The following is a 22,141-nucleotide window of genomic DNA, read 5'->3' as shown; positions in this document are numbered from 1 at the left end:
AAATGGGACACTCAAGTTCAACCGTAGAGACGCAGAGGTACCATATGAGTGTAACACTTTTACGCTAGCTCTCAAGCTATTAACACAGCTTCTTGGGGGTATTGTTTTGTGGTTAGGTGGCAGCGCTGAGAGAGCTAATAAGGGAAGAGTTGATAGGTTTCTTTGACGAATACATAAAGGTAGACGCACCAAAAAAGAAATCTTTGAGCATATGCGTCTATGGAAGTCAGCATTTGAAGGAAATGGCATTTGACAAAGCCAAAGTATCACCATGCATAGAGATCCAAGACATTGTGGGTTTCAAAAAGTCTCAACTTTTGTATGGATCGTTGAAAGGATGGAGTCGGCTGAAACTGTAAAGAGGTCCCAAACTCTTTGACACGAAACAAAGACGTGGATCTTTACTCATCTGGTTGTAAACAACACAGTTGAATCCATGAGTCTTCTTCTATCGTTTAGTTTTAATACAAAACAAGACATGTACCATTACAGAACATGCAAGAAACAAAATGTATCACGTAACCTCATAAGAACAGCTGTCTCAATCAATAAAGCAAACAGAAAAATAAAATAAAAAATCAAAACTTGGCTCATCAAAAAGTTATAATAATTATTTTTCTTTTTCATTTTTTGGAGAAATAAATCAGACAAAAGAGAATAACAAGAGATCTCTAGCGTCTTCATACCCTTGAGAAGACTTGAGACCGCAGCTAGCAGCAGTTCCGGTTCCTAACCCACCTACCAACCCGGTCGAATCTTGACCCGACCCACTGAAAACTCCACCTCCGATTAAGTCGGTGACGCCGTGATGGTGGTGGCTGTCGGAAGGAGGATGGTAATAGAGACGCGCCGTTTGAGGACAGTGAGAGTGAAACCTAGCGGCTATTCTCACGCCTGCATCCAACAGCTCCGCGTATTTCCCCATTCTTTGAAGATATTTTTTTTTTAATTATGTGTTCTCTTTCTCCCTATAGAGAGTAGAGAGAGAGATTGACCAAAAAAAAAAAAAAAAAAAGAGAGTAGAGAGAGAGAGAAAGACGGGAGACGATAACAATGATGAATGAACTTTTTCAAGTTGCTTGGTATTTATACGGTGCAAGAAAGTCTCAGCTTTCTTATCTTGAGTGGCTTTGTTCTTCCTGCTTGCTCTGTGTTTTATTTTATTTCATATTTGCTCCTCAAGCTTATTTTTTCTTTTGCTTTTACCTCTTTGTAATAATCTTACTATACCATCATAAGTAATTATTTAGTTTTTTTTTGTCAACAAGTAATTATTTAGTTAATGTTCATAATAATTTAAGATTTTCCTCATTTGTAATATAAATTAATAAATATGGAGTATCAGATAAAAACAACATTATGATACATATTTTAAATTTATTGTGGAAGCTTTTTTTTATTTTAGTAGTCTGACTTAGAGTTTATTAATCCTTTTACATTAAGAAATGTAGGTTTCAAATCCAAAAAAATGTTAACTAATGCATATTAATAGAAAATATATTTACAAAGTAGAAGATGCAAGAAAAATCATTAGGTGTAGATTTTAATAAAATAATCTACTGTAATATAAGTTGAACAGTCAGATGTGTATATTAGTAAGTATGTAAAATTTTCGGTTTTACAATTGCCTTGTAATAGTTTCTGTAAACTTTAATAGAAAAAACTTGAGTTAAAAATCAATTTATTGAAAACCTTTTGGACTTTATATCTGTATATAAAAGTATAGGGTTGAAATTAGGAGAAACCGATAAACTTATTCTGAGAAAATCTATCGTTTTATTTAAAAGGAATCTGGGTTAGCGTTTTCTTGGCAGATTCCTTTCAAACAGTTAATAGGAAAAATAATGAAACCGCGTCAGAGTGGGGTACACCATACCAAACAGTCGCCGCGTATTTTTGACTGCGGCAAAACCGGAAAAAGGTCAGCTTGAAACGTAAGCGTTACTTTAAGCATAATCTCGATGGATGGACAAATTTCATCGACTTTTAGGACTTTCTTTTAAGACATTTCTGGACTTTAAATCTGTAATTGTAATGTATGGGTTTTTGTTTAGACGTAAGTCACGTAACATACACATGACAAATGTCACATCGTGACACGATCACAGTGAACTTATATAACTGTTACAACAAATATACTATTGTCAATTGATTTTCTTGTGTCAACTGGTTTATATAGGTCAGCTAGCTTAAAAATTGACCTAATTTTTTAATCTAAACCATAATCTTTTAATGGGCTACAATTATAACAAAACCAGACAAAGTCCACACAAAGAAAAAAGAACCAGACAAGGCATATTCGAAAAATCATAGCCTCCGCAAGGCTTCGTTGTATGGTTTTAATAAATAGGCCTACAATAAAAAGCATATTGACAAAACCAAACCATAATCTGATCAGGATTAGATTAACTAATAAAATTACAAAACTAAATCGTTAAGAATTTTTTTTTACTATATATTTTTGTTCATAATTCCATCGACATCATATAAAAATCCTATAATATGTTATGTTGAACTAAGCATATAGTAGGTTTAGGAATATTTGTATAAAGTAATATTTTAGTATTGGGAAAATAATCATTTAAATCACGAACTTTCAGATTTGGTTGAAAAAATAATGAATTTTTTCATGGACCATTTAAAGCCTTAATTTATCTTGACAAACTACTTAAAGTTTTAATTAATTTTGATTAAACCAATTTTAATATGTCGTTAGTTCAGTTAACAAATCGACTAGACGGGATTAATCTTTGTTATAATTTCTGTTAAACCCCAAACGACGTCGTTTCAAAAACATAAAAAAACCTCCAAATTCTTATATTTCCAAATCGAAATCTTTGATTCTCAGGAGATCAGAGGAAGTTGTATTTTTGAAAAATTTGCTTCCACTCACGATGACAATACTCACGATTGTTTTTAGAGGAAGTTGTATTCTAATATAAGTTGAAAGTCTTTTGTTATTTCTTGACTTTTTTTCATTTTCTTATAGTTGTATTTTTCATCCTCTAGTTTTCTTCCTGCAATGGAAAAGGAACGTATCCATCAGATTTCAACCTTTTTATATACGTTATAAATATTTTGCTATATATTCAAATCAGTAGTAAATCATTCTAAAATTTGATATATTTGAATTGATAAATCAAAAATACATAATTTAAATCTTATCTACTTTTAAATCGTTGGTATTGATTGTAACAAAAAAATTATAAATCATTAACGAACCATTTAAAATATTGCACATTTTAAATATGTTGGTTAGAGTTTAATATTTACAACGAATAATAGTAAAATGAAATCACATTGAATACTCCTTTTTTATTAAGAACCAACACTATCAAAGAACTGATCCTACAACATCATCTACATTAAACTTGTTAAGGTAAAACTAGGATTAAAATATCTGATCACATGTAAGAAAGTGAAAGTGTAGTTTTCGAAAAAAAAAGAGAAATATTTTTTTTCAAATTATAAATCATAAATAGTATTTATTCAAATCATACCTATATTTTTAGGATCATATCATTAATATCATAAAATAAAAGATTTAAGGATAGACACAAAATTAGGCAAACCCCTACAAAAACGTATGTATATTATTGTTAAATACACTAACGATACATCGGCGTTAGAGAAAGAGAAAGGAAGAAACAGATAATGGACAAGGAGGAAGCGTCTACAGCTAATCCGAATTCTAGTCGAAGGGTTCCGAGAGTTGCTAATAGACTGCGAACGCGGTTAGGTATGGCTCGACGAAACGTTAGGGAACGGAAAGCCGAAGCCTTAGCTCTAGGCATGTCGTTTGCGGCTTTTGCCACTCTGGTTCGATCAATTCCCCTCTCTATATGGCGTTTTTGTGTTAAAAAGTTGTGCTAAAAAGTTTGGTTCTTTAGGTCTAAAATATCAATGATTGTTTGACCTAAATATTTTAATTAGGTTTTCTTGGGAAACAATCAATGATATGTATTTTAGTCAAGGTTTATGATTCGAAAGTACATTGTTTAAAAGTGATTTGTTCTTGTGTTTTCTTCTTCTTTAGGTTGTTGAGAAAAAGAATGCTGCCGATGAGAATACAGATGTGGCTGATCTCGCATTGGTAAGTACTATGAATTTTCAAAGTACTCTTATTTTTGGTTTCTTATTTTTTTAATTTTTTTTTGTTTGGTTTGCAGATTTATGCTTCTGCTGTCAAAGAATCTTTAGCCAATGTAAGCCAAAAAAACAAAAGAAAAAATCCTGGATTTAATTTTTTCTCTGGTTGCAATTTTTTTTTTTTTGCTAAATTTTGGTGGTTGCATTATTAAAAGTTACAATGATGTGATTACAGGTATACGGTACTAGGATTGGTTCATTTGGAGAGAGATCATTTAACAGTACCCTAAGGATCCTTAAAGTGACCAATGATTCTGTCGAGAAATCCAAGCTAGAGATGGGCGTTTCTGAAGCTGCACTCAGAACCGAGAGGTTGGACGCCGACGACCAAACATATGAAACCGAACTGGAAGCCGAGATGAGCACAGTCATCATGAATTGGCTCGTCTCAAGTGTCATCAACGCTCTGGCGTGGATGTTATATGTTTCACGTGCCTTCACACGAACATGCATGAAAGAAAACATGTTGATGTGCCGGCAACCATTTTGGTTGCAGATCTATTTCGCTATCTTAGTGATCCTCGTAGTCACCTACTTGATAATCCATCGTTCACCAGGTACAAAACATAGCACGCGAGCACCTTATAGCCTTCTTTTACTCGGAGGTATTTTTTACGGTTTATTGGATATGTACTTGGGGGACGCATTGGACAGTATTGGCAAACTGTGGCTGTTTCTTTGGGCAACGGTTTGCCTTCTTCGATACGTTGCAGATACCATCACTTTGGCTATGTTTGGTCTAGTGTACGGTCCACGATATGTGACTCAAGAGACCAAAACACGCACTATGGTTCCGTATTGGGAACGGGCAAGTTCATTACTTGTAGCGATTCTGTTGTTTATTCCTCTGATTAACGGTTTCTTGCCATTTGCAACGGTTGGTGAATTGGGAGATCAGTTTGGTGAATGGTGGACATCACACTTCTCAATCCTCGCGTCTGCAGTTAATCTTTGATTATTTATTTATTTCTTTTACCATTTGCATTTGGGACTTTTTTTTATCTTGTAATTTTTGAGCTTTTGGGGTTTTTTTTTTGTGTGAGTTGTCCAAACTTCTGCACTCTTAGACCATGATTATCGCCGATGTTTAATGGAGTTTCTAAACTAAATGACTGATTTAATTAAATAAAAAATAAATAAAAGCTTTATTACCGATCCTTAGTTAGTGATTTTTGTGATCGATCGTTAGAGTGGTTTTCCAACCACGTGTCAGTATCCCATTTAATCAACTTTTTTTCTTTTCTCTCTTTCTTTACTTTCTCATCACTTCTCGTCGTGATCTCCGTCTGCGAAAGGATCCAAACCGACGACGGACGAAACCCACCATCGACGTCTCCTCCATCTTCTCCATCAGAAGAAGGATCGAAACCCACCACAATCCACAAACGAACTTTTTTCTGTTAAAATCTTAAGAGAAGCTAAAAGAATCACAGAGGAAGCAAGTCAAGTGTTGAGAGAGGTACCTACTCGTCACTGTCATTTTCCTTCACATAAACCCATCAAGTTATCTCCTTTGATTTTCTTTAGCTATTTTAAAGGTTTTCTCGTCTCTGTTTTCTTTTTTTTTGGACATCTCTCGTCTCTGATTTGAGTCAAATTTAAAAGCTTTGATTGTTGTTCTTGAGGGGAATGATATGATCATTGTGGTTTACATTAGTGATTTTCCTTAACCAGGGTTAAGTTTTGATTCCATCTTAGATATATAAAGGCGATGGCTTTTCTGAGTAAATTCGGAAACGTATTGAAGCAGACGACGAGCAAACAGCTCAATGCTAATTGTTCTTTATCAAGTCCTTCCCTTTTTCAGGCGATAAGGTGCATGTCATCTTCTAAGCTCTTCATCGGAGGTTGGTCTAGCTCTAGAGTGTCTAGTGCTTACTTGTTATGCTATGTTCTTGCTAACTTTATGAATGATTTTGCTATATGGCAAGGTATGGAGTATGTAAGGATGTTGTAATGGGCAAAATTATCCGGCCCGGGCCGAACCCGAATTAAACCCGCCCAATAAATACCCTAAACTAAAAAACCTGAAAAAAACCGGGTATCATTAGGGTAACCCATAATTATGAAAAAAACCTGAAGAACGGAACCTAGTAATCATGAAACTAAAGCTTCTACTACATGTAATTATGTAAACCATAGCACACACAAAGACAACAATATCAATCGCCACATGCAGACTTTTCCTGACAAGTAAGAAACTTGGTAACCATGAAAAAGCTTCTACTACGTGTAAACCATAAACACACACACAAAGACAACAGTTTCAGTCACCACAAGTCACCAAAGAAAAATCTAAAGATGAAGAGAGAAAAAAGAAGGAAAAAAAAAAGATAAAGAAAAAAAAAAAAAAAAAAAATCTAAAGAACTCACCGGAGATATTATTACGAGCCGTAGAGAGGACTAAAGAATAAGAAGCGTGAGACTGTCTCACTGAGACACAATGGAGAGAACGAGGAGGAAGGTAATCACGTACGGACCTTCTTCTGGTAACCGCTTTGACTCCTTTCGTTGGGGCCTAAACCAATTAGGATAGAATCAATGGTTAGTCAACCAGATTCTAAAGTTATCAGAATCAAAACAGAAAACCCCATTTCAAATACAATTTCTATATGGCATCTTCTTCTGATGAATATATTTTTTAAGAACCTTTAACTAAGAAACTCCCAATAAAGCCCAAAATTTATGAATTTCTTAACTAAAATTCTTAATTAACTTTTATTATTAAACAAATCATTAAGAAACCCAAATGGGGTTATTGGTTTAATGATGCTCTTATAACCGAGATTGCCGTGGGCTGACAATTTTTTCTCTATCCTCCATCTTTCTTATTAAAAGTAACTATTTAAATATGTGAAAAGCAAATAAAACGCAGCACTATAACTCTTAATGAAATGAAAAAGCGCGTTATACATGTCGTAGAACAGGTTTGAAATGCAATTAAGTTTTGCTTGATTGGTAACATCAATCAAATTTTAGTCACATCATATCAATTCCGCCGCGTACACAGAACAGGTTTCCATTCACAAGTCACAACCATTTGTATATCATTTTTATGGTGATAATACCATCAAAAACATAGTACCATTATTGACAAAGGGGGGAAGAAAATGATAAAATGTGTACAGAATGAAGTGTAATATCCAAAGTACATCTGTTGCGAGTCTAGACTAGTCTAGTATTGCTTCTTCTGCTTAGGCCAACATTATCAGTTAGTCCCTTAAGGGTCCCTAAGGAGGGGGAGGGGCCACAAAACATCAGGACCGAGGAAAAAAGAAGAGAAAAAGTCCTCAAATAAGGGACAAATGAGGTGAGTCCTTGTAAATCCTTGTACTATTCATTTGGGGACTTTCATCTGGGGACCTATTGATAATGTTGCCCTTACGCTCGCGCTTAGCTGGCGTCCCCTTCCTGTACAAAATCAAATCAGGAATATCATAAAAAAAAAAGAAAAAATCTATAAAACAAGAAGAGTAAATAGTAATAACCACACTTACCAAGCGCTAACAATATTACTGCAACAGGTCAGAGTGGCAACCGTACTAATGACAGCAAGAAAGAGCATGCATACAATAACCAAGTAATTGAGTTGTATACTCTTCTTCTCAATCTCAGGTATATCATCCAGGAAGAAAGTGATGTTCATTTTGGTGTTGAGATGATAGTCGAGAAGACCCCATGTCCTTTTGCTTTGTTGCTTGTCGCAGAGTTCAAATATATAAACCTCTGAAACGCCTTCTTTCCTCAAAGGAGTTCCCTTTCCACCTCTCAAATGATCAACAAGAGCATTTAGGAATCTCTGACTGCACTTTGGTGTAGCATAAACCTCACTAGAGTTCGAGGACCAGCTCGGCCAACCCGTCTCCGCCACCACCACCGGAAGGCTCTCGTGACCCAAGACTGCCAGAGACCTCACCACCGCGTCCACCATCACATCGAATAGGTTACCATAGCGAACTTGGATGATGGAAGAATCGTCCACGTAGCTGAACGGATCTTCGAAAAAGGCAAACCCCGAGTGAATCGAGGAGTCTATGTAATATGGGTGTAGTTTCACCAAGAAGGAAGAGTTAGTTTTCTCCAGAAACTCCAGAATCGGCTTGATGATCACGTCTCCGTTAGGGCTCCGGAACCGCGCCAGCGAAGGAGGGAAAGGCGATGGGATGATGCTGAAGAATGAAAACGTCGTAGATACAGAAACCGTTTCGATTCCCAGATTCACAAGAGATCGACGGACGTTTCGGATTGCCCGGAGGAGAAACAGAGGCGGCGGAGCATCGGCCAAACTCACGTCGTCGCCGACGGATATCATGGAGATCTTGGTGCGGTTGTGGAAGGGAAGGACATGGAGCTTTACCCACTCGAACGCATGCGAACGATGTGAAGCTAGCATCGGGACCAGTGGATTGGGAACAGAGAGGAAGAGAGATACGTTCGTGGAGGCGAAGGCGCGAATCGTCTCCGGGTTGGGATCGAGAAGCCTCACCGCCTCGATCTCCAGAGAAACGATCTTTGCTACGATTCTTTCTGGAGAAACTTGGAAGGATCCAGAGCTGAAGTCGGGAGTGGAGTAGGTTACTCCGACCTTCGCGGCGGAGATCGTCGGCGGCGCCGTCAGTACCACCACCGTTACAGCGATAACGATGAGTAAGAGATCGCACTTGAGAATCTTCATAGCTTGCTTTCGTGGAATAGTGGAGACGATCAGAAACTGAGAGTGGCCAAGAAGAAGAAGACGAAGTGCGAGATTGAGCGGGATGATTCTGTTACGGTAGTTAGTAATCTGCTGTGATAGAGTGTATTTTCGATAGGGTGTTCTACGGTTTAGAGTTTGGTACTGAACCAACCGAATCAATTAATTTCGGGTTCATTCAATGTACATTTATTCGGTTTATCTGTAAATATATATTTTTAGTCTTACCGCTCGAGTTAATTGGGTTTGACGAATTTTGGTTCATTCTTTTCCCCACCTTTATTAATATAAATAAATCGTTAAAAGTGTGTGCTCATATACCCATTCATTCAGATTTGGTTTAAATCTGTTTGCGTTTCATTTTTTTTTGAGATAGATGTCATCATAGGTTACAAACACTATTATATATCTTATATACGTCATCATAGGTTACAAAATATTGTTATCATATAATTAATCGTATTTTATACGTACCATCAAATAAGTTTTCTTATAATTAATAATATTTTATACGTACAATCATATAAACAAACACATATATTATATTTTTAAATTTTAATGTGAAATATAAAAACCATAATTTAAGTTGGTTTTTGAAATTGAGCTTTGTATTGTATTTTTCTTATATATATTAAAAACATTTTTATAATAGTTATTGTAAAATATGTTGGTAAAAATCAAATTTTGAATATATGTATATTTTTGAATGAATTTTTGATATAAATCAAATTTAAATTATTATTTTGATTTGAATATTTATATCAAGTAACATAAAATCATTATTTTTTAACATAATGTAATAAACTTTCAATTTTTTTAATAGCCACATTACTTTTTTTTTTTAACTTACTACTGTTTCCAAACAACACTATTTTAAATGAGCAACGGCATGACACTTTAAATACTTGCAAAATAGAAGGAGACCTAAAAAAAAGATCTTCTATTTTAATTGTGTAGATTCAATAGTGATCCCAACCCAAAACATTATTGACCCTATTAAATTTTGTCTCACTACAAACCAATAAAATAAACATAAAAAACTATAGTATATTAGGCTGTAAAATATTATATATAAATAAAATAAATAAATGTATTGAAATGAAATAATCACAATGATTTCTTAATTAGTTTATAACTTTATTTCCTTCCATTTTATGTATATAAAATACTAATTTGTATTTGTGTTTATTGAAATCAAGTTCAAGAGTTTTGATTAAAAGTTATATCCTTTTGATTTTCTTCATTTATAACTTGAGTATTACAATAAAATTATATCAATTTTATTTATCTATATATATTAGAAGAAAAATAAATTAAAATATCCACTTAAACTGGATGTTTTAATAAATGGTTTGGGTAACTTGCCTTGTGGGTCGTACCAGTCGAAGATCTTATGTATCTAAAATTCTTAAGAAAAGATTTTGTTGTATAAGTAGTGGGATACTTTCTTCTTCTTTTTTGTTCAACTAAAATTAAATTATTACAAATTTAGAATATCAAAGAAAAAAAGCAAACTTTGACTATGACTGATACATAATCCCGCCAAAGTCAAACTTTACACAAATGTTTTTCACCAACCACACAACACAATTAGTATAAAATCCAAACTTCGATTTCATCGAAGAAAGATACACTACTTTTAGAGTCTTACATCACTCAATCATGGGGAATATCTGCTGCTGCTGCACGAGAGAAATGGGAAGCAATGTTCCTTCAGAGACGCAAACAACTACTATTCAACCACGTTCACAGAGTCTAGTTAATCAATCTGTATCCTCAGCTTCGAAGTCGTTTTCGAACCATTCTTCGCCCGGAACTATGGCAGTACCGTATCGTGGTGGAGCAAGGTGAAATTAAGCTAAGTGTGATGAAGCAGTTGCTATTGGTGAATGAGACCAATTATAAGTTGTAGGACATTTTAATAATATCTAAACTTTATGGCATGTAATATTATGAAACTTTATGATCATACTCTTACATATATTTTACTTAATCCTTCTTCAATATATACTAGATGATAATCCGCGTGCATGCGTGGAGTGATTTTTTATACTAATATTTGTACATTAAATGGTTTTAACATTTTGCAACACTACAATCTTTATCGATTCTAAAATAACGAATACGAATGTTGGTCTCTTAAATGTATTATCGTCGTTGAATAGTTAACATATTACAGCTCATTTTAATTATCTTTAAGACTTCATATGAACAAACGAAAATTAAGTTTTACGGCTGATACAAATCACAAAAATCAAATAGGATACATCGATTGTAAAATGACAAAAGGGGATTAAGTTTTCTGCTCTAGATTTGTTTACTATTGACTCTCTATAAGTGATTTCATTTTCTATCTCTATAAAATTGTGATTTCGTTCTCATTTCTATTTCACTGATATGAGTTTGTTTCTTTGTTTAACTTTTCATGTGAATTCGATGAATTACAAAAGTGTCAATTTAAAAAAGATGTACATCTGTAAGAATTAGTATCACTCCACATAGATATCTAAGATCAAAATCTCTCATTCTTAATTCCTACAATAATAAATAGTTCAAATATCTCATTCTTACAATTATAATAGCTAGATAGGATATGAGGGAGAAACAAATATTAGACGAATAAGAGAATCTCTCATTCTTCGAAAAAACTCAAAAGGAGGTGATTGAAATCTTGTCATGATATTTCATTAAAATATTTTTAGGAATAAAAATTAAGACTAAAATATTTAATCTGAATGAAATAATTTATATAATGCTTCAAATATTAAAAATCACTTCGGTTTGAAGAAGTGTATTTCCGGATTTGTCAGGATCAATTAACATATTAGAAACCATCTATTTAAAAAAATAATTTGTATATATAAAAGTATATAAATTATAGTAAGCGCATAAATCGAAACCAAACCTTTTGTTTATTTACAATCATTTTTGGTAAATAAATCAGATCAATCATTTTATTTACTTTATATGGTATAAAATTAAATTTTTGTGATATTGACATAGATATATAGTATATTTTCATATACATATTTATTATTGACACTTCCTACTCATACGATTTTATTAACATTTGTATATTTTCTGTAAAAAAAAGTTATTTAAACCGTTAATCACAAAACTTTTGATGTACGATTTATCAATACAAATTCAAAACTAAAATATTAAGATTTCAATAATTTTTGAATGCAAATTTTAAAATTAAAATATTTGTATCTTTTTATAGAGTATATAATTTAATTTAAATGATATTAATATATAATATCAATATCTATTAATGAGACTTCATATTCATACAATTTATAATCATTTGTATCTTGCTTCAACAAAAAAAGTTAAACCATTTATCAAAAAAATTTCACTGTGGGATTTTTACTATTTTAAGTAATTTTTTATTCGTTTTAAAAAATTCAAAATATAACATACAAGAAAAAATATAATTTTTTTAGGGAAATTATCAAAAATATAATTTTCATGTTACCACTTTCCATGTTTACCTTAACCACTTTTTTCCTTATTTTTAATGAAGGGTAAAAAACATTTATATCCCTAAAGTTAAATAATCTAGCATTAGGATTTAGAGTTGAGGTTGTGGAATAGGAATTTTAGAATGTGATATTTAGGATTCTAATAAATATATAAATAAATACTTAAAAATAATGCAATGCAATGCACGTTTATTTGGGTAAATGTGAACTCTTTGCTTATAAACGAAGCCACTGTGTAAACTATAGAGTTAAGTTGATACTCTTTGAAATAAAATTAAAAAAAAACTGATAAAATTTCAAAAATCTTTTATTCAATTTAGATATAAGATGGAAGAATCTATTCGGCCGTAGCTTTGGAATATTTTAAAAATCCAAAATATAAGTGGGATGGGATCATACTTGGATTTGCTAGAAAACTTAGGAGGATCAAAGACTAAAAATTTTAGTTTTATTCAGAAACGTTTAAACAACAGATTTAATGGATGGACGTACAATTTTTATCGAAAGGGAGAAAAGAGGTGGTCATTAAATTAGTGGCCACCACTTTACCAAATCATTTAATTTTTTGTTTTGGATTACCGAAGATAGTGGCATAATTTTAATGGAGTTCGGGGAAAAAATGTAAGATTAGAAATCATAGGATGAACTATGCCACAATAAATAGGATGGAGGGATTGGGTTTAGATATCTTACGGACTTCAATACGGCTATGTTAGGGAAACAATTTTGGTGCTTGATCGAGAAGCCTAAAACCTTATTTTCTCGAGTTTTTAAAGGACGGTACTTCAGGAATGCATCACCCCTAGAACCGATTTGATCATACTCTCCGTATATGGATGGTGTAGTATAGCATCTACTAGATCTCCTTTTGGCAAAGGACTAATCAAAAGGGTGGGAACGAGATTTTCTATTTTAATATGGAATGATCCTTGGCTCCCAACCACTCGCCCGATACCAGCAAACATAAATCAACATAACCTTTACTCATATCTCACAGTGGATTCTCTCATCAATACAACGTCCCGAACATAAAATTCTCAGGTAATTCAGTCTTTGGTGGATTCGAGGGATGCGAAGATCATAGAAAGTATACTTATGAGTCGAATTCAGATGGTTGATCAAGATGGTTGGCATTTCACTAACAATGAAAAATATACAGCGAAACTGGATATCAAGTGGAAAGAGTATATCTAGACAGAGAACAAATATTGTCGGTATATGGACCGACGTTCAATCCTTTAAAGGGTTACTCCTAGAAAATTCAATGCCTAACGAAAATAAAACATTTTTGTATGGAAATTAGTGTCGGGTTGTATATCGGTTAAGAAAAGTTTGAGTGCAAGAGGTATACCAGGTGATACTCAATGTGCAAGATGTCGAGCTAATGAAGAATCAATCAACCACGTGTTTTTTAATGTTCTTCGGCAGTTCAAGTTTGACCTTTCTCCAAGATCCCATCGAACCCATATACTATCAATTTGCATGAATTTTATAGTATATCTGGAAAGGACGAAACAACAAGGTTTTTAGTAATATAGATTTAGGTCCCAAAGATACTCCAAGAGTGAATCATTACTTTGGGTCGAGGCACATGCATCACTCACACAAAGGATTACCCAATCTAGGAAGATGGAAAGGGCAAGTTTACCTTCAATTCTGGATAGTTGATGTTTTACAGATGGATCATAGAAAGGTAAAGATAATTTCTCGGGACATGGCTAATATAGTACATTATAAAGCTTTGATGGACTGATGGGTGCAAGGAATAAGAGACCAACTCTCTCACCCTTACACTATGAGATAAAAGCTCATATGGGCAATGAAATGTATTAAAGAACTTACATCAGTATCATGTCACATTTGCAACGAATTGCTCTCAATTGATGAAGATAGTTTCAGCACCAGATGAATGACCTGCCTTTACTACTTATATGGAAGACATCAAAATCCTAAAATGAAGTTTTAACCACTCAAAAATCATCTATCTACTACGAACGGATAGTCTTGCGTAAAGTGCCAGAAAACAATTGTCTCATCATTCATATAAATGCAAAATTACCAGTTTAGTTTGCAAAATCTTAACTGAGTCTGTATATGTTTGATACCAAAAAAAAAAACAGTGCAATGCATATTTATTTAAATAAATGCGATTATTTGCTTATAAATGAAGTCACTGTGTGTAGACTATAGAGTTAAGTTGATACTCCTTGAAATAACCCCACTTTTTATTTCAACCGAATTAAGTGATTAGATGATGAGCATTTCTTGTTGTGTTTATGTCCACTTTGAGGCTTTGGATGATAATTGGCAAGATTAAGAGAATCCGATTCCAACGATGAATCTCGTGAAGGCATTATTATTTTGTTAAGACAATAGTTTCAATAATTGAATAAAGGGAAGTGGTGGACAAATTGACTTTAACCAGCTCAAAAGACCAAATAAACACATGCGAAGTGTGTCTTTTATAACTAGGAAGAAAAACATTAATAAAATCACAATGTGATACCTATCATTTTTTTTTTGTCAGCTGTGAATCTGTGATACCCTTTCATAAGTCGCAAGTGTTTTGTTATAGGAGCGTAATATTCATACAAAAGGTATGAATATATCCTCGACAAAAAAAAATTATTGAACATATATCCTAATTCTTTTTTGTAACATAATAGTAGTATCCTAATTTAAGAAATAAAAATGGTGCACTACGACATTTTTAATATAAAAATGCAAAATACTCTTATTTCCTGTTTCTATGATTTTCTGAAGAGGACCAAAAAAACCAATAATGAATGTAGAACGTGGACATAAATAAATCTGGAAAGTAAAATAAAAAATCTAAGAACACAACAAATGTCAAATGTGTACAAAAAACTAGATAAAAACAAAAAAAACGAAAATATTCCCTAATTTTATTTGTATATTTTTCCTCTTTTTGTTTCCAAAAATAACAACAATGCTAACAGTAACTATAGACAGAAGAATCTAACTCATAGGAACAAATACGTTTCATAATAATCGCCATAATATCAAGATGATTACTATTACCACGTTGTATTATATCATGACTCTTTATGGACGCAGCCGCCGAGTTTCTTGTCCTTAACTCAGCCACCGAACTCGCTTCCACTATTGACTCACTCGGACCAATGACTTCAATGTTCTTCGTCATATGAACATTCCCAACGAGTTGACTCAGCACGACAGATTCCGACACAAAGCTCTTTCTCTTGTGTTGCTGCTGCTGCATTGCCGCTCTCACGATCTCCGTGTGCATTGCGGTCGATAACCTCCTGATACCCTTCGCTCCACCGATCAAAACCGCCGGGTTAATGTCGGAAAATTTCTTGTTACTGTGTTTGGAGAAGAAGAGAATTGACTCGGGGCTCCGGTTACGTATCCGGGTAAACGGGTCACCGACGAACAGTGAGGTCTTTGCGTCAACGAGCATCACGTGCTTGAAGTTGCGTCTGACTCGTCCGAGCAGCATTGGGTAACACGCCCATCTCCTCAAGCTAATCGGCACGTGCTCAATAAACCCAGACAGCGAGTTCTCCGGGTCCAACTCGGCCACGTCGAAGCCCACCACAGAACCGTGAGTCAACGACTCGGTCGTCTCGTTCAGTGCTGAATCGTTGACTCGGTGGCTCTTGTTTCCCCAGATAGGCTCAGACGTATCCTTCTTGGATTGCTTCTTCATGAAACGGGTGAGACTGAATCCCAAAACGGAGCCGTTTTGGTTAGAGGAGTTTGAGTTTCGGTGAACGTCGACGAGTTTCAAGAACGAGTCGTTCTCTTCCTCTATCATATTGGTGAGTCTAGTAACGGAAGAAGGGGAGTTGAAGAGTAAAACGACGTCGGATCGGGAAGTGACACCGGAACGGTGAAGCAAGCGCATGAAGAGGCGGAGATCTTCCTCAGTCGTGTCGGAAGCGACATGAGCGACGACCAAAGCGTGCATGCACTTGGTTCCTCTCAGAAACAGAGTGCCCATCCTCTGTAGGGCGAGAGGTCGAGTTTTAGCGACGGGGACGGTGCGAGCGAGGAGAAAACGACGGTGTGAACGGGGAGAAACGGCGGGGAAGACGGAGGAAGAAGGTTCGAAGGTGGAGAGAGTGAAGAGGAACAAGGTGAGGAAGAGGAGGAGGATGCAGATGGAGATGGTAGATTGAGCTTTGGAGAGGAGAAGACGGGAAGATCTTGAGCGGAAGAGAGTCTTCGCCGGAGACGAAGAAGAAGAAGAAGGAGAGACGTCGTTGTGGTCTGGGAAGAAGATTAAGAGGAAACCCATTCCTCTTCCGTTACTATTAGTGTTCTTCGTCTCTCTCACTGATGATATCAAACCCATTCTCTCTCGGAGTTAGTGGTGACAAGAGGCTGAGGCTGAGAAGAGCACTCGCTTTCTTCTCGATATTTGCCTTCTAATATTTCGCATCGAAATTATTTATGATTTTGTTGGCAGAAAGAAAAGGATGGTCGAGTCGGGTCATACCGGGTCGGATACTTGTTTCTGAAACAAACAAAGATGTGGGTAGGATAATCAGGAGATGTTAATTAACCTGATATGGGCGCCCGAATTTTAAATTTAATATTTAGGTAATAAATAATTAGACACTGACTACATTTATATATTTATGTAGCCTTTTATTAGCTATGAATACGATCACATGTTTTACTAAAAATAACTCAATCTTCATGAATCATGAGAGAGAGATGTCTTTAGTGAATTGTATCGAGCCTTTAAAAAGGAAGGGTAGTCTAGTCTCTGATTATGTATTATCAATTTAATTAACACGTTATAAAAGGGTGTGCCTAATATTCACAATAAACACACACAAAGTTTGACACTTCTTATTTTATGCGAAACACTGGAAGTTTAGAGAAGCTTAGATAGTTTATCTTGACTGTCCAGAATGATGCATGTTTTAGATTTTTTACACATGTTAATAAATTATATTAAATTGTAATATTGAATGTTTAATTTTTGTGGTTATTTATTTCTCATGATTCTAAACTAGTAAAAAGTTAATAAATAGAAAATTTTAAGTTTATAACTAAGTATTATTAGTTGATTTTACTGAAAATATAAAAATGTATCTTCTTGAAATATTTTTCTAAAATATACATCTTTATGAGAAACGGAAAATTGTTTAATTTGAAAATTAGACAGTTATAAACTTATAATACATTTAGAAATTGAAGCCAAAAACTTAGTTGAAGGCAACTATTGAATAGTGAGTAATGAAAACCGATTGAACTCTAAGCAAATCTCAATCTACCATCTCCATCCTCCTCGTAAGATTAAAACAAACTAGGCCAATGAATTGTAAAACTGTTATTATGGATTATAATCTTTCTTTTATAGGCCAACTGTGCCAAAATATAAGAAGAAATGTCAGCTACATGATGAAAGGCAGTTTAGTACACTAGTCAAAGGCCCAGTTCATTAAACCTGCCCCCTTGATTACAGCTAGAATCCGTGATCAGACGGTAGAGACATGAGGGAAGGGTCGTAATGAATATAACTGGGGCTAACTGTATAAAAAAAAGTTCAAATGTGATATGAGTTTTGTTTGGGAGCCCGTAAGAACAAGTGTGTGTGTGTTGAATGTTGACGATGGATCTCTATTGAATGATGAAGCTCCTTCACACGTGGCTTATCTTCTTATGCAGATTTCCCGATTTGGGTAGGGACTTATGCTTCATTATAAAGGAAATATATTTCGACATTCGGACTCATTACCAGATTTTGTGTCGACTAGTCATTACCATTTCATTTTCGAAAATGTTTGTATAATCTTGGATTCACTACAAAACAAACTAACAATTATTCAATCAAACGAGCCAAAACAAAATACTCTAGTCATAATAATAGCTCCGAGTCCAATTGTAGTTCAATAAGTCAAAGCAGTCTCTATCAATAACTTTCACAGAGATTAGCCACTAAAAATACAAAAGTTTAATCTATATGGAACGTAAGAAGTATGTGACTGAGAAGATTTCTGAAAATCCTGAACTACCGCTTTCATGTAAACAAATTGTATTGTCTATGAAGAGAAAAAAACTGGTGATCACAACTTGTACTTACTGACAGGATAAAAGCAACTTGTACTTTTTGCCGCTTTGTCAAACTCTCTGGTGAAAATATCGGTCAGAATTTTCTATAATTTTATTTATTGCATGTGTATGATTGAGCAGCCTGTCTAGAACTGTTTCTACACCATCAAACCAGCCGTCGGCAACGTCTTCGATTTGTCGGTGGTCATGACACATTTAAACTTAAATCTACAGGTTGTAACTAAACGTAACTAGACGCTCCGTAGAAACTAGCGACTAATCGAATTATTCAGGGCCTAGGCGATAACACATTAGTAATTTATTTTATACATATTTTATATTTACATAAAATAGTTTAGTTTTTGAGTTTAGTTATAGAATTATTGTGAATCATCAAATTTGATATACAAACAAAGGATATTAAACAAATTTGTAAATTTATACTAATATTATTGCTTAATTTAACATATTTAGACTAATTTAGATCGATTTAAACTGACTTTAACTGATTAAGAACAGTTTAAACCAATTTGAATCATATATATTGGGTTTTAAGAAAATATTTTTGGATAGAACCGAATTGGCGTTTAGGAGCCGCCGCCTTGAACCTACAAACATAAAAACACATTACAACCCATATATAATATAGCCCAGAGATATTGGGGTGGGCTTTGAAAGAAAGGCAAGACGGGCTAAAAGGCTTCATATGACATCAGATTGGGCTTCTTCATATATTTCATTGGTGATTACTTAAGCCAGAAGCAAAGACTTGGATTAAGATGTTTTGAATTGTTGTTCTGCTTATTAACTGTCCCATCTTTAAATCGAGATGGTGATGTGTTCGGAATCTCAATTTTATTTTAGAAAATGTAAATTTATGACATGTACGGTGTGTAGTGCTGTACGTGTTGGGAACTAAAAACTAATGTTATTTGAAATTTGATCAATCAAACCCTTTTTGATTCAAGGTAACCCTTTTTGTTTCAAGGTAAATGGTTCACCTAAAACATAAAGCAAACTCTAATTTGATACCAGGTAAAACCAAAAGAACAGCCAGAAACAAGGAGAATACACAATAAAACCTCTTTACTAAACACCATACTTAAGAGAACAATCACTGATTCCATCAACCAGAAGCCACTTGACTTCCAGAGTTATCGCAGGGAGATTCGATCTTAGGCTTCTTTATCTTTCTACAATATCCCGACCATGACAACCTAATAAAGACAAAACCACAAGTTATTTTTTTTAGTTCTCAGAGATGTCAACAAACCAGAAAAAGCTTGAAACAGAGAAGGTAAGGCTTTTGTTAGCAACTTACCCCAGCTGCAAGGAAGTGTCAGAATGGTGGTCCTCATTGTCATTATCGTCATCATCTGATGAAGAGCTCTCGTGCTCTGCTTGTGGGCTAGAGAATTGAGGTATTTCACTCAACCCTTTTGGTCCTGAAGAACCTCTCCCCAACATCTCTACCTGGGGGTAAAATTTTATTTAAATGTAGTATACAAGGGAAGACCATAGTAAGCTAATGTAAGGGTATAACAAATATTTACCTGTTTGCGCAAGAGTTGGTTCTCTTCCAATGCTCTTTTCTCCTAATGATTACAACCAAAATAAACAAAAAATATGGTGAGGTTTTAACATTGTGTAAAGAATCAATGATAACAGTTTGAGTAAGCCTTGTTCTTACCTGTAACCTGGATCTTTCTACCTGGTTAAGCAAGAGTTGTGTCTAAATCAAAACAAAACTTTGTAAGTCAAGAGATGATTCACAGATGTATTTCAATCTTGTGAGTAAAACTTGTTTTATTGTCTTCACCTTTTGATTCTTGACACTGTGCAAGCTATCATTCAACTGATTTTCAAGAGAAATAAGATCCGAGAAACTCATACCCTCAAGCTCCTTACCCTTCAGTCTCCTGCTCTCATGAACAAATACAAAAGATGAACCAAAATGAACAATAAAAAAAAACTTACACACAATTTTAACCAGAGAGATACATACTCAATAGCAAGCTGTAGTCTCTCAAGCTCGCTCTTCGTAGACTCATCTTTTTGAAACTGCAACAACGGAACCCACGTAAGAAAAAGGGATACAAAAGCTTGTGGTAGAGAGGACCACTGCTTACTGCTTATAGAGATATACACACATACCACAGCACCATTTTCATGTGAAGAAGAACAAAGTAAAAGCTGTTGTTCTTCTCTTTGTTTATGATCAGCCGTTTCAGCATTGCATCCATATCTAGAAAGAGTTTGCTCCATACTTCAACACATTTTGAAAGAAAAAAACACATGCACTTCATTAGCTAAAGCCACTAGTTGCTTTCACCATAACCACCAAAATCACAATAAGACTTCTCAAAACAAAATAGACTCTTCTATGGTCTACTAATCTTAAGAGTCATAACAGAGACACAATCTCGATTTCTACAAGGATAAGTCCTCAAACCAAAAGACAGAACAAGTACTTTGCTCTGTTTGCAATCTCAAAACCTAGAAAGTAACATACTTTGCTAATCTCAAATGAACACAGAAAAAAAAGAATCTTTTTTTTTACCAGCCGCTGGAGAAATCGTAAACCTTGCCGGTGCTGGAGAAGATGATGAGAGCAACCTCCGCGTCGCAGAGGATCGAAAGCTCTTTGGCCTTCTTCATCAACCCGTTACGTCTTTTGGAGAAAGTGACTTGACGACTGTTCACATTCTCAATCTTCTTAATCTCAATCCTTCCTCTCCCCATCTTTCAATCTGTTCTGCTCTGTAAAAATCTAAAACAGAGGAAGAAGTAGTAAGGCTTTGTACATCTATATATATATATTTATAGATTTTGTGTATATATAGGAATGGGTTTTCTTTAGGAAAGGAGGAGGCTAGAATTAGGGTATTGCATAAAAAGATGGGAGTTACTATAAGTAGCAATTTTCCATATTTGGTTTGCTTTGCTTTCGTGTGAGTGGCTGTTTTCTTCTTTTAGGAACTTACTTTCCCTTTTATAACGCCTTTGTTTCGTTCGTCTTCCCTCCTCCTACTGTAAATTGCTTTCTCTTTTCTTTCTTTTTGGTTATATATATATATAGAAATCTAATATCTAGGGTTTTCTTTTCTGATCTGCTTTACTTCATGCTTTAATGACGGTTCTAAAACTTAATCTTTAAAATTTTATAGGTTTACAAAGAAAGTAATTTCTATTTTCGAAAAAAGCTGACCGTGTATCACGGTATAGTTTAATACAAAATAATGTGTATATCTTTAAAAATATTTGATCAACTGTTGTAAACATATAGTCAACTGAAAATTCAATACAGCGTACGAATATTTTTTTATTGAAGTAACAAAATTTTATTTATTTATTTTGGCGACAAATTTAATTTATATTCAACACTCATATTAGATTTAGATGTTTTCTATGCCAAATATAATGAAAAATATTAGGCAATAGTAATTCATCCTTTACCCTTATATAATTTAAAATGGTATTAATTAATAAGATTGTTTTATCTATTCTATCAAAAGGGAAACGGTCTTGAAAAATCTACTTACAAAAGGTTGCTGGACTTATTTGTTAGAAATTTAACATGTCTTCTTTTATATAGTATCAATAATATTAACAGAGAATAAAACATTCATTAATAGCAGAATATTCTTTTAGTTTTTGGGATTTACCTACATTTAAGCTAACAATAAAATCGACCAAATTAATTATACTTTACCCCACAATAATAGGTCAGTATGGTATTTTACCAAATACAAGAGCGGTTATT

The 22,141-nt window shown here is 34.2% G+C and overlaps 5 protein-coding genes across 6 annotated transcripts; 1 reads left to right on the top strand and 4 right to left on the bottom strand.

The window, feature by feature from the left end:
• Nucleotides 1-379: 379 nt before the first annotated feature.
• LOC106449485 lies at nucleotides 380-1,373 on the bottom strand. The gene has a single exon (XM_013891242.3). It carries the CDS (start codon nucleotides 923-925, stop codon nucleotides 644-646), a length of 282 nt encoding a protein of 93 aa, XP_013746696.1. The 5' UTR covers nucleotides 926-1,373; the 3' UTR covers nucleotides 380-643.
• Nucleotides 1,374-3,628: 2,255 nt separating this feature from the next.
• On the top strand, nucleotides 3,629-5,982 carry LOC111214140 (protein CPR-5). 2 transcript variants are annotated; one of them, XR_007315039.1, is made up of 5 exons: nucleotides 3,629-3,819; nucleotides 4,037-4,093; nucleotides 4,170-4,205; nucleotides 4,325-5,608; nucleotides 5,848-5,982. XR_007315039.1 is itself a non-coding variant. In XM_022716368.2 (4 exons), the coding sequence occupies exons 1-4, from the start codon at nucleotides 3,655-3,657 to the stop codon at nucleotides 5,102-5,104; spliced, it is 1,038 nt and encodes a 345-aa protein (XP_022572089.2). In that variant the 5' UTR covers nucleotides 3,629-3,654; the 3' UTR covers nucleotides 5,105-5,640. The 2 variants fall into 2 exon arrangements, 1 of the variants encoding a protein (XP_022572089.2); XM_022716368.2 differs by lacking the exon at nucleotides 5,848-5,982 and having other exon boundaries at nucleotides 4,325-5,640.
• Nucleotides 5,983-7,439: 1,457 nt separating this feature from the next.
• On the bottom strand, nucleotides 7,440-9,019 carry LOC106355636 (glucan endo-1,3-beta-glucosidase 12-like). Its single transcript, XM_013795546.3, has 2 exons — nucleotides 7,647-9,019; nucleotides 7,440-7,560 (listed from the first exon to the last, which is right to left on the bottom strand). Exons 1-2 carry the CDS (start codon nucleotides 8,822-8,824, stop codon nucleotides 7,440-7,442), a joined length of 1,299 nt encoding a protein of 432 aa, XP_013651000.2. The 5' UTR covers nucleotides 8,825-9,019.
• Nucleotides 9,020-15,129: 6,110 nt separating this feature from the next.
• LOC106353235 lies at nucleotides 15,130-17,092 on the bottom strand. Its single transcript, XM_013792945.3, has one exon. The coding sequence runs from the start codon at nucleotides 16,667-16,669 to the stop codon at nucleotides 15,281-15,283; it is 1,389 nt and encodes a 462-aa protein (XP_013648399.2). The 5' UTR covers nucleotides 16,670-17,092; the 3' UTR covers nucleotides 15,130-15,280.
• A 2,275-nt stretch (nucleotides 17,093-19,367) lies between these two features.
• Nucleotides 19,368-21,407, bottom strand: LOC106353236 (agamous-like MADS-box protein AGL18). The gene is made up of 9 exons (XM_013792946.3): nucleotides 21,363-21,407; nucleotides 20,939-21,148; nucleotides 20,533-20,644; nucleotides 20,384-20,439; nucleotides 20,198-20,297; nucleotides 20,069-20,110; nucleotides 19,932-19,973; nucleotides 19,700-19,851; nucleotides 19,368-19,595 (listed from the first exon to the last, which is right to left on the bottom strand). The coding sequence occupies exons 2-9, from the start codon at nucleotides 21,118-21,120 to the stop codon at nucleotides 19,505-19,507; spliced, it is 777 nt and encodes a 258-aa protein (XP_013648400.2). The 5' UTR covers nucleotides 21,121-21,148; nucleotides 21,363-21,407; the 3' UTR covers nucleotides 19,368-19,504.
• Between the last annotated feature and the right edge of the window lie 734 nt (nucleotides 21,408-22,141).

Source organism: Brassica napus, chromosome A7, assembly GCF_020379485.1.
Source record: "Brassica napus cultivar Da-Ae chromosome A7, Da-Ae, whole genome shotgun sequence".
NCBI lineage: Eukaryota > Viridiplantae > Streptophyta > Magnoliopsida > Brassicales > Brassicaceae > Brassica > Brassica napus.
This window is presented reverse-complemented; position numbering and strand designations above follow the sequence as displayed.

Coding starts and splice junctions, on each gene's coding strand:
- LOC106449485 (XM_013891242.3), bottom strand. CDS start 925: ATGGGGAAATACGCGGAGCTGTTGGATGCAGGCGTGAGAATAGCCGCT.
- LOC111214140 (XM_022716368.2), top strand. CDS start 3,655: ATGGACAAGGAGGAAGCGTCTACAGCTAATCCGAATTCTAGTCGAAGG. Junction 4,094..4,169: donor ATGTGGCTGATCTCGCATTG/GTAAGTACTATG, acceptor TTTGGTTTGCAG/ATTTATGCTTCTGCTGTCAA. Junction 4,206..4,324: donor TCAAAGAATCTTTAGCCAAT/GTAAGCCAAAAA, acceptor ATGTGATTACAG/GTATACGGTACTAGGATTGG.
- LOC106355636 (XM_013795546.3), bottom strand. CDS start 8,824: ATGAAGATTCTCAAGTGCGATCTCTTACTCATCGTTATCGCTGTAACG. Junction 7,561..7,646: donor AGTAATATTGTTAGCGCTTG/GTAAGTGTGGTT, acceptor GATTTTGTACAG/GAAGGGGACGCCAGCTAAGC.
- LOC106353235 (XM_013792945.3), bottom strand. CDS start 16,669: ATGGGTTTGATATCATCAGTGAGAGAGACGAAGAACACTAATAGTAAC.
- LOC106353236 (XM_013792946.3), bottom strand. CDS start 21,120: ATGGGGAGAGGAAGGATTGAGATTAAGAAGATTGAGAATGTGAACAGT. Junction 20,645..20,938: donor TACGATTTCTCCAGCGGCTG/GTAAAAAAAAAG, acceptor AATGTGTTGAAG/TATGGAGCAAACTCTTTCTA. Junction 19,974..20,068: donor TAGAAAGATCCAGGTTACAG/GTAAGAACAAGG, acceptor TGTAATCATTAG/GAGAAAAGAGCATTGGAAGA.